Source organism: Panthera onca, chromosome X, assembly GCF_046562875.1.
Source record: "Panthera onca isolate mPanOnc1 chromosome X, mPanOnc1 haplotype 2, whole genome shotgun sequence".
Taxonomy (NCBI): domain Eukaryota; kingdom Metazoa; phylum Chordata; class Mammalia; order Carnivora; family Felidae; genus Panthera; species Panthera onca.
Window position 1 is genome coordinate 22,197,421 of NC_138357.1, and position 14,422 is coordinate 22,211,842.

Genomic DNA, 14,422 nt, shown 5'->3' on the forward strand with positions numbered 1-14,422 from the left:
GGATTGCTGGTTAACAGGGAGGGCAGAGCCAGTTAGTGCTTCAAACTGGAGTGTTAGGTTGGCAGGATCAAGGGCAGTGAGCATCTTCAGGGAAGGGACAGATGATCCTGAAAGGTCATTGGAGGTCATTTTGCTGAGTCCAGCTTCAAAGGATACTGGTGTGACCCTCCAACCCTCTCTCCATAGGCAAGATAACTGGAGACTGTAATTAGTTCTACCTATGTTTATTGCTGCCAACTTATCCGCCTCCATCCCCTCATATTTACACCCAAACCTTTTCCCCAAGGTAGCTTTTACCAAAATTCTTCATAGTAGGTCGAGAAGTGTGTTCACAAAGCAGGCCGTCCTAGATATAGTGGGCCCTGTCCCCAGGCCAGTTGGACCCTGGGGAAGGTTTACTCTGGGAATTCAGGGCACAGACTTGGTATTGACATCAAGGGAGGGCCCCCACCGACAGATAAGCTTCCTCCTGTTCTAGAACTCGGTACATCAAAACCTCTTGTAAAGCAGAGTTGGGGGTAGTGGGCTCCCCAGTGTCAAGCTTCATGCTTTCTTTGTTTCTAAGAACCCTTACAGGGGGCCGAGTCTGAGTCCAGACTTGCATCTGGCTTCAGAGGGGCAGTTCTGTCCTTGGAAGTCAGATCTATCTGCCATTGGCCTTCAGGGGAAGTGTCGTTGGATGGTGCCAGGAGTGGAAAGGGAGGGTCATATTGCTTTAAGCTGGGGGAAGTTGTATCTTGGCTTGAGTCACGTGGGGAGGTATGGAACAAATGAGCAGGAGGAGCCGTTTCATTTGGGAGCCCAAAGTCCCTTCAGCTCCCTCAGTAAACCCCACTGGTGTCCTCAGCCACAGGTGACAGGACAGCAGACTTTTAACGTCACAGAATGTCAGAGCAGGCAAGGTCCTCAGCGATATCCACTCTAATCCTCACCAGTCCTAGACCTTGATTGGGGAAAGCACTTGGTTTAAGTCAGATGGCGATTTAGTGGCCAGACCTCTCAAAAAGTTAAGGAGAAGGAATGTGGGGAAGGTCCATGTGGCTTTCTTCAAGCCATGTTCGGGGAAGTCTGTATGGACCCATGATGAGTTAGGGTCCTTTCAAATGGCCAGCCTCCCTAGGGTTTTGAAACGTACCTGAAACATTGACTTGGCCCCCTTTTCAGGAGCAGTGTGACAGGGGAAAGTGGTGTGAGGGTGAGGAGGGTTTGGGGGCCTCGGTGGTGAGGGACATGGGTAGGATGGGCCCGCAATGTCCCACTTGCTGTGACTGGGAGCAGGCAGTGCCTGGAAGTTCTGTGCTGTCAGTAGCTGGTGGAGGGAGGGGGCTGGGTGGGTGGGACATGCCCTTGGGTGGCTCCGCATCCACTCCAGCCAAGCCTACAGGGAGGGCCTTGGCCGGCCTCCGCAGCCCTGGGCACCGCTAGGGGAGCAGGGCCGGACTCGGCACCAGTCCTCTGGGGTCTGGGCCTCTGTGGGAGGCCGGGCCCATCCCCAGTGTTTGCTGCTGGGGCCCAGCCTTGGCCTGTGCCGCCGCCTCTGCCTCAAGGCGCCCCGGCCAGGGAGAGGCCCTGCAGCTGCTCCTCAGGGCCCGCCAGCTCTGTCTCATCACGCCCGCTCTCTGAGCCCTCGAAGCAGCCAGAGTCTCGAGGAATGTCCACCTTGGGTTCAGACACTGTGTTTGCCGCTGGCTCCTGGCTGCTCTCGGTGCCCTCTTCCGCCTCCTCGCTGCCGGCTGCCGGGGCAAAGGAAGGAGATGGAATATGGGGTTGCTTACGCCTTAGCTGGGAGGGGTTTCCAAAGTCCCAGGGCCCCTTCCAAAGTCCCACAGTCCCTGTGTGTGGGGTAGGGACTCTGGGAAGTCTACCATAGGCAGTCTCTCCCTCTGGGCACCCACCACCATCCCTACCCTGCTCACCCTTTCTGGCTTAGAACCATGTGGGAGTGGTTTCCAAGGCAGCAACCCAGCCCAGGAGCTCAAACTTCTTCAGCACCCAGCTAGCAGCTGGGAAAGCTGCACTTGTTCCTGGTTCTGTTATTACCCAGCTTTGAGGCCTTGAGTACATGCCTTACCTTCTCTGGCCTTAAGTCTCCCTTTGACCCCAAAGGGAGTTGGACCCCATCATCCCTAAGACCCCTCTGTTGCCAAACTTTGCCTGAGACTGGAATTGGAGTGTGGAAAGTGCCTTCCCATTGCAGAGGGGTCCTGGGGCTGAGTGTGCTCAGAGGGCAGGGCCAGGGCAGGCCTCCCCTCCCTGGAATACCTGAAGGCACCCCCACACCCAGCTCCTAAACCCACTCACTGTCGTAGTCCAGCAGCAGCTCGGCGGCTGTGAGCAGCTTGGCCCGGTGCTGTGGGTCCATGATGTTCAGCTCATTGAGGTGTGTTTCCCGCAGCTCTTTGAAGTCCTCCAGTGTCTGGTACCCATTGAGCAGCAGGGTGGACGTGTGCTCCTGTGGGCAGAGGCAGACCACCAGTGTGGCCACTTACAAGCCACCCCCGCTCAGGATCCCCCCCTTCCCACATAGCTGACCATGCCCTAGCCTCCATTTCTGGGCCAAGTGTGCCTCCCTTGATCTTAGAGTGCAGGTCCCAGCTCAAACCTCCAGGCCTATGCGCTCCAGCAGCTCATGCAGAGTCTTGGGCTTGGGCCTCTTGCCCTTGCTTTGTCGGCGTGTGGGGCGGGCAGGTCCTGCGGCCTCCTCAGGCAGCACATCCACATAGATGAACTTGAAGGATCCCAGCCTGCCATTGAGCAGGCCCAGCCATGTGCCCACAGGTGGCTTTTCAATGATCTGGATCACATCTCCTTTCTGTTGGGAGGACAGGAGAGCACAGTGGAGCAGGGGAGAGGGGAGGGGTATTCCCTTGGCCTCCAGGGACACTTATACCCTGGCTCAAAGAAGGCTCCTTTATGAGCACAGCCTTCCCGGCTCAGGAGAGGCCTACATGCCAACCTTACCTGCAGTTTCAGCGAGTCATGGTCATAGGGGCTGGGAGTGAAGTCGGTGTGGACTCGTGCCCTGCCACAGAAGGGCCCTGTGTACTGTGGGGCAGGTGGTTCCTCTCCGAAGCTGCCAGAGCCTGGGCTGGGGCTGCAGAGCTCACTGCCTGCAGGATATGGGGCAGGGAGGAGGGTCACCTTTGTCCTAAGACAGCTGGGGCAGTACCCGGGAGGTACCTTCCAGGGGCTGTGGCTAGAAATCCCTAGGATTCATGCTGGGGAAGAATGCCGGTCTCCGGCAAGTCTCACACTGCAGAAGGGATTCTGACCCACCTCCTCTACCACCCTGCAGGAGCACAGCTTTACCTTTGGGACCACAGACATGAAAATGGTTGACCACAGAAGGAGAAATGGCTCATGGACTAAAGAATGAGCAGTTTGGAAGGACCTCTAGAGACCAACTGGGCCAACACCCCAATGAACAGAAGAGGAAAACTGAGACCAGACAGGACAATTGACAGCTCAAGGTCTCTCAACTTACAATTGGTAGCACTGGGGCCATTAGACTCCGAGTCTCCTGACTCCTACTCTAGTGCTCCTGGAAGCCACCTTGCACCTGAGAAACCACAACCTAAACTAATATTTTACTTTCTCTACTTAATAAGACTCAGTGTCTGGTTATAACATGACATGGAAACTCAGACAGGCTCTTTCTCTCTGGGAGGGGAGGGATGGAGGGCATTATAAGTGGCTTTCGGTGGGGGCAGGGAGGTGTCTGTGGAGTCAGAGAAAGAGCATAGAACTTAGAACTAGCCTGAGGAGTGAGGACAGTGGCTCTGTGGGTCTGCGGCCCAGAGTCTGCAGCCCCTCCTCCAGGAGGGGCTGTCCAACCCCATAGACATCTAGAACATGCCAAGTGGTGCCCTGAGCCCAGCAAACCAAGGGCTGCAGTCCAAGAGGCTGTCTTCCCAGCCCAGGTGGAGACCCTTTACCCCCACCCCCAGCCTGGGATGTCAGAGGCCCAGGCGCTGTAGCCTCTACCTCCCCTTGGGAGGGTGGGGGTGGGCTAGTCCAAGAGGGCAATGGGGCTCTTCCTCTGACCCTGGGCCCCTCCAGGGCCTGGAGACAGCAAGTGGCAGCTCCTCTAGGCAGACCTGAGCTCAAGACTGGGTCACCTTGGGCAAGTGAAAACCTTTCTGAGCCTCAGTTTTCACATCAATACAGTGGGGATGATAGTACTGGCACCATGAGGTTGTTGTGAAAATTTAACGTGAGAGGGCTCGGAAAGTTCCCAGCAGGTAAACTGTGAAGGTTCCTTTCTCTCACCTCCCTCCCAGACAGCCACCTGCATGGCCCTAACCCAGTCCTTTTCTCCAGACTCAGCAGATGTTCCCTTCTGGCCCCTACTCACCTGTGGATGCCTGGCGGCTAAGTGCCGGAAGCTCCTGCTCCTGCTCAGAAAAGGCCAGTGCCATCTTCTCAGGGCTGGGGCTGTCCAGGCTGCAGTCTGGCGAAGTCGGGGAGGCTGAGCCCTCCTCCAGAGTGTCTCCCTGCAGGGGAGGGGAGGCAGGGAGCCCTGAGAGGCCTTGACTGGGATGCACACGGGGCAGTTCCGGGTGCAGAGGAAACGGGCCTGGGCTCCGTGGAGAAGTGGGGCCTTGCTCGAGCGTGGGCTCTGTCGCTTATAGGCTGCCTGGCATCTCTGAGCCCAAGTTTCCGCTTCTGTGAAGTGGGAATGACAGTCCTTGCCCTGCCTCTCTCATGGAATGAGGAGCCTCTCCGGCACCGTGGTCTGCTGGACTCTGCACATTCACGTGAATGTGCTCGGTCAGCCTCAAGTGCCAACGTACACGCGGGAAGGGCTTCGGTGCCCGAGCCTGCACTGAGCGCTGCTGCTAGGGTGGAGTCCAGCAGACCACGGTGCTGGAGAGGAGCTGCTTTCCGCTGGGCTCCTATGTGCCAGCCCTGCCCGCCATTTCATCTCATCCTCACGGTGACACCAAAAGGTAGTGCGATGACCCTCCCGAGTTTACAGAGGAGAAGGGAGGAGCGTCCCCAAGGCCACACGGGAACCCACAACAAGTTGGAGTGACTCCAGCTCCTCCACTTCACCACACCTCAGTGTGGTGGTGGCCCTTTCACAACCGGCTCCCTAGGAATAAAAGCCCCAATTCATGGCAGTTGCCAATTCTTGTGTCGGGAATCCTCCCCGCAGCAGCCGACGTCAAGGCACCGGTACGAAGTCACTGACCGAGCAACACACCAGATAGGCTAATGCCACCACACAGAGACTGTAGATGCAAACACCCTCAAGAACTTAGAGAATAGTAAGAGAGAGTAGAAGAGTCGGGAAATTATGAGTTCTGAAGATTGACGGTCGTCTCCTTATTTGTAATATTTGTTTAATTCTAAGTTCATATAATCTCATTTTCAGCAGTGTTTGGGTTTCACGTCTGACTCACAAAATTCCCGAAAATTTGACCAGTTGCTGGCCCCAGCCGGCATGAGCCAGTGCGAGCCAGTAGAGCACACCATGGCCGGGCACCTTCTGTAAGAGCCCTGAGCTCAGCACACCCACTGTGTGACCTCAGCTCCTGACATGTGCTGGCCCCACAGCTGTCTGTCCTACCCTTTCTCCCTGGGCTGGAGCCAGCCTTCTCTATTTTCCCTCACAGGGGCCCCTCTTCGAATCAAGTCTTCCCAATCCCAGACGCTGGTTCCAAGTGAGATGTTGAGGTGGATGAATTTGCTTCAGGCAGTCTCATTTCCCTGTTAGCGGCCCCCCTGCTTAGGGCTGCCTTTCCCAGTAGTTTCTGATACCCAGACTCCCATCCATCCTCAGATCCTACCCCTGCTCCCTCAGGACTATGCCTTGCTGCCAGGTCCACGGCTGAGTGAGCTCTCCTCCGTATGACCTTCCTTCTGGTACTGAATCAGGCCTTCAGGCATGGCACCTGAGCAGTGGCTGTCAAGGTGGTCATGCTCACACCCTGCCAGAGCAGTGCCCGTCCTCCCCATCCCCCTCAGCTCCCCCGGACCACAGGCCTCACCATCTCTTCTGACAGGGCCTTCACCATCATCTTGCCCATCTTCCTGTTCATGGTTCGGGAAATCACGGCCCTCCACTTCTTCCCCAGCTTTTTGCCACTCTTCCCGGAATCTTCTGGGAGAGGGACACCTGAGTCATCTTCTGGAATCTGTGACAACAAAGGAGGAGGTCCAGGGACACTGGTGATCCTGGGTCCAGGATCTGAGGGCAGAAGGAGGCCCTCAGGTCCTGGCAGAGGATTAGGGGGTGGAAGTTAGAGGCCCCCATCCCCTTCCCTCCTAGTCCTGTACCTGATCAGCCCTATTAATCTGTAGTTAATTTGATAATTACAGTTGACCCTTAAACAACGTGGGGGTTAGGGGCTTCAAATCCCACCCCCGCTGCCTGCAGGTGAAAATCCATGTATAACATCTGACTCTCCCAAAACTTAACTACTAATAGCCTACTGTTGACCACAAGACTTACCCATAACATAAACAGCTGATGAACACATATTTTGTATGTATACGTACTACATACTGTATTTTTACAATAAAGTAAGCTAGCGAAAAGAAAATTGTATTAAGAAAATTACAAGGAGGAGAAAATACATTTGCAGTACTGTCCTGGGTTTATTGAAAAAAATCCGCCTGCAAGTGTACCTGCGCCATTCAAACCCGTATGGTTCTAGGATCCACTGTAATTTGCGATTGAAAAGAACGCGGCTGAGTTCTTGGGGCCCAGAATTTCGGTGGGTGGGAGGGCGGGCCTTCTGTATTTAAGCAGGCTTTCCTCAGTCTGAAAATCTCCTCTTCCCCCACCCTGCCATCCCCCCACCCGGGGCCTGCAGTCAGATCCCCGGAGGAGGAGCCTCAGCAACTCACATTATCATCCAGGTTAAATTCCTTCTCGCTCACCACGGGGGAGCTGGGTTTGGATTTGGCAAAATCCTTGAAGCTGCTGGAGCGCTGGAGTGAGAGCTAGAAGAGGCAGAGGAGCCGCCATGAGTGGCTGGAAAAAGGCTGGCAGAATTAGGAGCGAGGAGCTGTCCCCTGCTCCTGACACATGCACCGCACGTAGCCCAGAGCTAGGAGTGCCCACGTGTGCCCTGAGGACCTGGGGCTAATGAGGTGCAGCATCCAGATGTACTTGGAGGTACCTGGCTGCTTGCTGCTCTTCAGCCAAGAATAGCCTTGAATGCTGGCCCCAGGGCAAGCTCCAGACTTCAGGAGCCTGTGACCTCAGCCAGGCCTCAGACAAAGCGCACATTTCCACCAGTACCTGAAGTTTGGGCTCCAGAATTTTGCAGTGAAATACTAAATGAGTCTGGGCAAAAGCATATCTCCTACTAGAGACATACCTCAGCACGACCATAGCATCACATTTACATAACAGAGAAAACCTTCCCCAATACCACAGTGGCTTCTTTGCCCTGGATCTGATTCAAGCATGGTGTCCCTGTCACAGTGATAGTGGCACATACATTGATGTCTCCAACCTGATGAATCTGTCCTTGGAAGAGCAAGGCAGTCGCACCCCAGGAATCAGTTAGGCCTGGCATTATACTTTCTGGAAACCCTCAGTAGAAGGTGCCAACAGATTTGGGACATGAACTATTGGGGTTAATTTAGAAAAAAAAAAAAAAAAAAAAAAGCAGCCATTTTCTTTCTTCATCTCAGCATACTAGCCCACTAACATGACGGGCTGGCTCAAGTGTTTGGACTTTTAAACCCTGCCAGTGGTTTGCACTGATGAGGTTGTTTTCAGGAAATGAGCGTTCTTAACTGTATATGCATGAGCATGGCAAGATGGCAGCCAGAAACCAGGGCCAGGCAGGTAAAGAGTCAGGCTTTACACACAAGAAGGGAAGGCTGAGCCTGAATCAAGATCAACAGTCAAGACCAGAGATACACACAGGAACCAGGGTTCACAGATGGCCAGACAGATAGAGCTGGATATACTGCAGACACCAGAGATAAGGGCTTGAGGAACCGAAGCCCCAAACCCACACAAAGCTGAAAGTTTCACATCCTCTTTCCTATGAAAGGGGGGTCCAGTGACAATCCCCCCCCAGGACAGGGGCAGTATCACTTGACCCCAACACACACACAATTGGCCCCTACTCCTGGGGACTACAGCGAAGACTCCTGGGGATTTTAGTTCTCTTGGTGGGTCTTGACCAAAGGCAAATAGGCAATCAGGGTCAGGGGCCACACCTTCCTAGAGGTTGCAGCCAACTAGCTGACCAGAAACTAGGTCAGCAGTCATGCCAAGCAGACACTACCACCATGAGGGCTGCCCAAATGAAGCACCTACAGCCTCAGTCAGAAAGCCTCTTCTGTGCTACACTGGAGAGATGGAAAAGGGGGGAGCGAGTGGGCATGGGGAGGGGAAAGCATGACCACGGGGTGACTGTTGTGGTTCCCATGCGTCTCCTCCATCCTCCTTCCTTGGTGTTCCCCACCCACTATTCTTTCCTCTTTTTCCCCCCCTTTTTTCCCCTTCTCTCCTCCACCTTTTGTTTATTTCCTTCTCTTGAATGGCTAGGATGCAGCTGCCTGGATAACTTCCTCCTCTTATTGCCTGGAAAAGAGGGAACAGAGAGAGGGTGGGCACCAGGCTGGCCTGGGCCCAAGGAGGGCAGGCTGTGCTGCTATTTATAGACCGATGGGACCATTATGGCCTTCCCTTCACTGCCCTTTAGCTTGTCTGCAGACCAGGAGGCTGAGAGTCGCCCTAGAAGCCCCAGGGGCTGGCAAGCCTAGGAAAGCACGCAGGAGGGCAGGCACGGGGCCGGAAGTGGGCTTTGTTGGGGAGAGTAAACTCACCACCAGGCCGCAGTTCTTTCCTTTTCCTGTCATTAATCTGCAGGCTGGGGGCTGGGAGGGGGGCCTTTGGCCCCCAAGACCTTATGTCAGGGCCCCTCTGTCCCAGCTTTAGCTCAAAATGGGAGGAAAACCATCCAAAATGGCCGTGGGGATGGTGCTGGGACTTGGGCCTGCTGGCCACTCCTCAACCCAGGTACAGGGAAAAAACTAAACATGTTCTTCAGGTGACTAGGGGTGGGGGCCAGCCAGGGTAGACTTTGGCCCAGCCTACCTCCAACCTGAGGGACAACCACAAATATTTGAAAGCCTTTTGGTGACTCTGAAATGATCCCCCACCCATGTATGGGTTGAAACCCTTGAGCCCCTTTGGATTTCCACCTGGCTTCCAGGTGAAGGGGTGAGACATTCCTGGGGGGTCCTGCCCAGGGCAGGAGGTAGTACCATACACTGTTGGCCCCTTTTCCATGTCCAAGAGGAGTATGTGGGCCTCTTGGAAAGAGCTACTTTTCTGGCATCAGATGTTGGTGAGTTCAACTCTGGGGGTGTGTGACCTTCAGTGAGTTATTTAACCTCCCCGATCCTTAGTCTCTGTCAGCTCACAAGTGATCACATCTTGATTCTGCCATTGACCAGCTGTGCAAAGCTAAAAGAGTTCAACTTCTCTGGGTTTCTATTTCCTTGTGGGTAAAATGAAGACAAGAGCACCTACCTCGTTGGTCACTGTGAGAATAGAAGGCGCTGACATAGCAACCCCTCAGCAAATGTCCATGTGTGCTTAGCCTTTCCTCTGACCCCCTCCGTACTTTCACCCAGGGTGTGCCCCACCTGGAAAACTCCACCCTTCTCTGTCACCCATAGTTTCTCCCCTCCTTCACAATCCAATGGAATTGGAAACAACCCACATGCCCATCAACTGTAGAATGGATACAGGAATTGTAACAGAGTCATGGAAGGGAATAGTACATAGCAATGAGCTCTCCCCAACATATGGATGAATCTCACAGATACACTGTTGAGCAGAAGGGGTCAGCCACTAGAGTACATTATACGGTTCCTCATATAGAAATTTCAAAACCTGGCAACACTAAGCTATGCTGTTGGAAGTCAGGATAATGGTGATCCTTAGGAAAAGAGAGCATGTAGTGACAATCAGGGGCATGAAGGAAGTTCCTGGAATGTTGGAAGTGCTTTTTTTTTTTTTTTTTTACGTAAGCTCTATGTCCAATATGGGGTTTGAACTCATGACCCCGAGATCAAGAGTTGCATGCTCTGCCAACTGAACCAGCTGGGCACCACGAAAGTGCTTTGCTTCTTGATTTGGGTGTTGCCTGTGAGGGAATGTTTGCCTTATAGAAATTCATTGAGTGGAACACTTATAATTTATGCACTTCTTTGAATGAATATTATACATCCATAGAAAGGCTTTTCAATTCCAGTTTCAAAGATGCTGCTCCCTGTAGGAAGGCTCCCCTGCTCAGCCCCTCAGAGCCTCACACTGTTCCCCATTGGCATCTTCTTCCCCTACTTCTTAAGGAAGCTTGGCTTTCCCTGGGTGTCTCTGCAACCACCCTCTCAGCTCCTTCATTGTACCAGCCATATACCCAGCACCCCCTAGGCCCTAGGCACTGACCTGTGCATATGTGGGGGTCCAGTAAGAAAGGGCTTAAGTACCTCCCAGGTACCCTGTACCCTGCCAAGCACTTCGTGCATACCAGCTCACTCCAGCCTCACCACGGTCCTGTCTTATGTCCTTATTGCCCAGCTGAGGAAACTGAGACTCAGGGAAATGAAGTGTCCTAGGTAGAGTCACACAACTGGCAGCAGCAAGAGCAGGAGTTTGAACTCAGGTTTGCAACTCTGGAAGCCTGTGTGTGTTGCTGTGCTCAGAGCTTACGGAGTTGCCTCCCAGTACAGGAATGGATTGAGTGTAATGGCAACCGTGGGCAGTGTTTGGAGGGAGCTTCCAGGAGAGCGGGTGGAAGCATGGAGGAGGAAGGGCTTGGGAGGGCTTCATGGAGAAGGAGGCACATTTAAGTTGCTCCATGCAGGGGAGCCAGGATTTCTCCAGGAGGAGCCGGGAAAAGTTTAAGCAAGAATAAGAGTTAGAAACATTCTGAGTATAGTGGGTATGGTGGGAGGTGGAGCAGAAAAGGCCATGGAAGGCCCTTGCCAGCCATGCCAAGGAACTTGGGTGTTAGCCTATGGGCAATGAGAAAGCACTGGAAATACAAAGTGTATGCTGGTGAGGGTGTCATGTAGAGGTGTGCTTTCTTACTGGTGGGCTGAGTCTTTTATGCTCATCAGAGTTTCCTAGTGCTTTTGGGATCAGTAGGGGGACACGAGGGTATAAAGAGAAGGGGTTAAGACTCTGGAGACTGACAAATTTTGGCTTGGATCCCTGCTCTGCAGCTTCCTGTCTGTGTGCACTCGGGTAAGTCACTTCACCTCTCTGAGACTTGGGCATAAAACAGACATAAAGACAAGATCTGCTCCTATGTCACAAGGCTGACATGCGAAGCAAACAAGCTAAGATATGGGTGAACGTGCAGCACCTGGCACCTGATGTGAGTCCTCCCTTGGTGCAGGCTCTTAGTGCTTTCAAGTCTTGTTGCCTCCACTTCAGGGCTAGGACTGAGGCTATCTTCTTTGCAGCATGCTCCCCATGCCCACCCATGCCTACAGCACGCACCCTCTTGTGTGCACATGCATGCACATAACAGAACACTCTCACACTGATTGTTCCAGGCGATCTATACAACCTCCTGAGATGCGCAGATCAAGAACTATCCCCTTTTTCCAAAATGAAGGAACCAAGGCCCAGAGAAGGTCAATGAACTGTCCAAGGTCCTACACCTAGAACCTGTAGGATTTCAACCCCACTTTCTTGCCCCCTGCCCAGCACATTCTTTTTTGGCAGGCCTGGGATGAGGAGCAGGGGCAGGAGAAAGAAGCCTCATTTGTCTTTGTGCTTTTCCCTCCATCACATCAACTTCAGCCATTGAGAAGAAGGGACTTGCCCAAGGTCATAGCACTAGAGCAGTGCTGCTACCTCCAGGCCTGGAGAAGATGCTGTCCCTACCTTCTGGAAGCTAAGGGCATTTCCACAGTGCAGGGCTTGGAGAGTGGCTCTGGAGGCTGGCCCAGGCTCAGGCAGGGGTGGGTTGGGATTTGCCTGGATGATCCTCCCTAGAGGACATGGACCTCAGAGTGCCACATGGGCCTTGCTTCTCCTGGGAGAAGCCTGTTGGGGTGGGGGTGGTGGGAATCCCAGAGGCCGAGTCACCAAACAGAATCTGGATAAGGAAAGTCATGGAAGAAGACAGGGACTTTTGGCTTCTGTGTGCCTCTGGGGTACACAGGGTCCCACTGTCAAAGTGTCAGCTCTTTCTCAGGCCCTTTCCTCCAGCTCAGCTCCCCTGTGGTTTGGGGCCCAGCAGTGTCTAAAGCAGTCTCTGCTTCCCACCCCCATCAACCAGAGATCAAGGGGAAGTGGACCTGCTCACTGAGGGGTGGCAGCCAATGGTAAGCCTGCTGGGCCGAGCGCCAAGCAGGGCTTGGATGGTGGTGGCAGAGCCTGTGTGAAGACTCATGAGTCTACCCGCCTCTGCCCACCTCCGCTGCAACCTTAGAGGAGCATCTGGAGTGGGGAGTGTACAGCCGGAAGTGGCAGCCACCCCAGGACCTGAGATGGGGCAGGAGGCACACCCCAGTGCCCCAGGGCTCAGCCTTTCAGCTGGCTGGGCCTCCGCTTGGGAGCTGCTCCCCTGACAAGGGGCTCCCCCGTAGGGCACCTGGGCTCCAGGAGAAAACAGCAGGGCAGAGTGAGGGTCTGGAGGCCCCAGAGTGTAGCTTGGGAGCTAGGCCTGGGCCTCTTGGGCCTGGTTCAAGCCTGCTTTGTGATGGTCCTAGGATCCCGCTGGATGTGTGGGATGTACTTGCTGGTTGCCTGGGAAAATCCTATAATTGAATCAAAGAATAAGTCTAGAAATCCTCAAATCCAACTTAAGGAAATCTAGATCTGGCAGTCTTCAAGTAATCTTCTATTGGGCCTCCGCTCCAGGAAGAGGAATATTTCAGCTGCCCATGGCACCTGCTTTTCTTCCTGGTCTTTAAAATCCCTCCACTGAAATTTTCCTCCTTCCCATCTCACCAGCTTCATTTCTCAGTCTTCACAAATAATTTCTCCCCACCTGGGAAGAACCTGTACACCCTGTGCATTCTACTTCAGCATTGGAGACCCTTTTCTTGAGTATAGAAATCACCTTGGGCCCACTCTCTAGTTGGCTGCCGCTCTTGTGGTACTGGAGAGCTGCAACAGAACTGAATCAAGGGGGCAGAGTCCAGGCGATGGCCACAGGGTAGGGGCCCCAGGAGTATCATGGCTTTTAACCGGGTGGCCCAGCAGGGCCCTTTGAGCAGCTCTTGAGAGGCCACGCTTGGGCAGAAGTAGTGGCAGGACCAGTGTAGGGGAGAGAGAATTAAGTACAATCTTGGGATTCAACTTGAGAATTATATTTTGTGATTCTTGAATTCTGGTCTAGGGTTCTATCCCTTAATTTTAGGTCTCTATCCCATCGTTGTGGAGTTGAATTCTAGAATTCCAGACTTCTAAGAGTCTATTCTATAACGTTGCTTCTCTAGCTTTTGAAAGTCTCTTCTGTAGTTCTGCTACTCTAGTAACCTTTGGGCCCCTGCCCCACTGCCCTTTGGCCCTTGCCTACAGACACAACGTATGGCCTTTGGCTCTTCCCACTTCTAAGATTCCTGGAGGGAATGGGTTGAGAGACCAGAGGGAAGGAAGGAGTGGGTTCTCAGAGATGCTCCTCACCTTTCTCTTCTGAGTGGGCTCTTTATCGCTGGCGTTGGAGGGTTTGCGGCGCAACATGGTCCTCTGACCTGGTGACGCTCCGTCCTTGCAATCTTAGGTGTCGAGACACCGAGGCCTCTTGCTCAGCCTCGCTAACACCGTCCAGGGAGTACAGCATGGACCGAGCCTCTGGCCGCCACTCTGACTGCTGCAGTGGCAGCTTGGGGGTGCGGGCCATGGACACCCGGCGGCGGCAGCATACAGGAAGCCCCGCCACGTGACCTGCTCTTACAGCAATCGCAGCCCCTGCTGGCCCCTAGGGAGGAAGGAAGTCCCAGCTTCAGTCTCCAGAGATTCCGATGCAGACGGCTCTTAGGTTGAAGAAGCAGAGAAAAGTCCCTACTCTGCCATCTCATGTCAATCATCAGCAATCCTGCTCCATCTCCCCGCAGGTGGCCAATCAACTGGACATTATATGGCCTACTCACGCCTCTTATCTCACTGACCAGAAGCCAGAAGCCAGAAGTTGGACCATGTCTCTCTGCCTGTTAAGCCAATGCTCCTGGTCACCTTGCATCACCAAGGTCATTGCTACCACCACTACCACCCCTACAACCATGTCATTCCCACCAGTCATCCCCACCGTCATCAGCACACTTACAGCCATCATCACCACAGCAATCACCCCTACAGTCAGCACCATCAGCCGTTACCCCCACAGTCCTCATCATTGCCATCAGCTTACAATCATCAGCCTCACGGCTGTCACCTTTATAGACATTCCACCTAGTCACCCCAACATCTTACCCCTACAAC

General features: G+C 53.7%; 1 protein-coding gene across 2 annotated transcripts; it reads right to left on the reverse strand.

Annotated features, from left to right (window-relative positions):
• Nucleotides 1-208: 208 nt before the first annotated feature.
• Nucleotides 209-13,889, reverse strand: SASH3 (SAM and SH3 domain containing 3). Of its 2 annotated transcripts, XM_081793315.1 has the most exons (8): nucleotides 13,628-13,886; nucleotides 6,856-6,951; nucleotides 5,994-6,140; nucleotides 4,355-4,493; nucleotides 2,962-3,110; nucleotides 2,603-2,812; nucleotides 2,302-2,452; nucleotides 209-1,733 (listed from the first exon to the last, which is right to left on the reverse strand). In XM_081793315.1, exons 1-8 carry the CDS (start codon nucleotides 13,682-13,684, stop codon nucleotides 1,543-1,545), a joined length of 1,140 nt encoding a protein of 379 aa, XP_081649441.1. In that variant the 5' UTR covers nucleotides 13,685-13,886; the 3' UTR covers nucleotides 209-1,542. The 2 variants fall into 2 exon arrangements, with proteins under 2 accessions (XP_081649441.1, XP_081649442.1); XM_081793316.1 differs by lacking the exon at nucleotides 6,856-6,951 and having other exon boundaries at nucleotides 13,628-13,889.
• Between the last annotated feature and the right edge of the window lie 533 nt (nucleotides 13,890-14,422).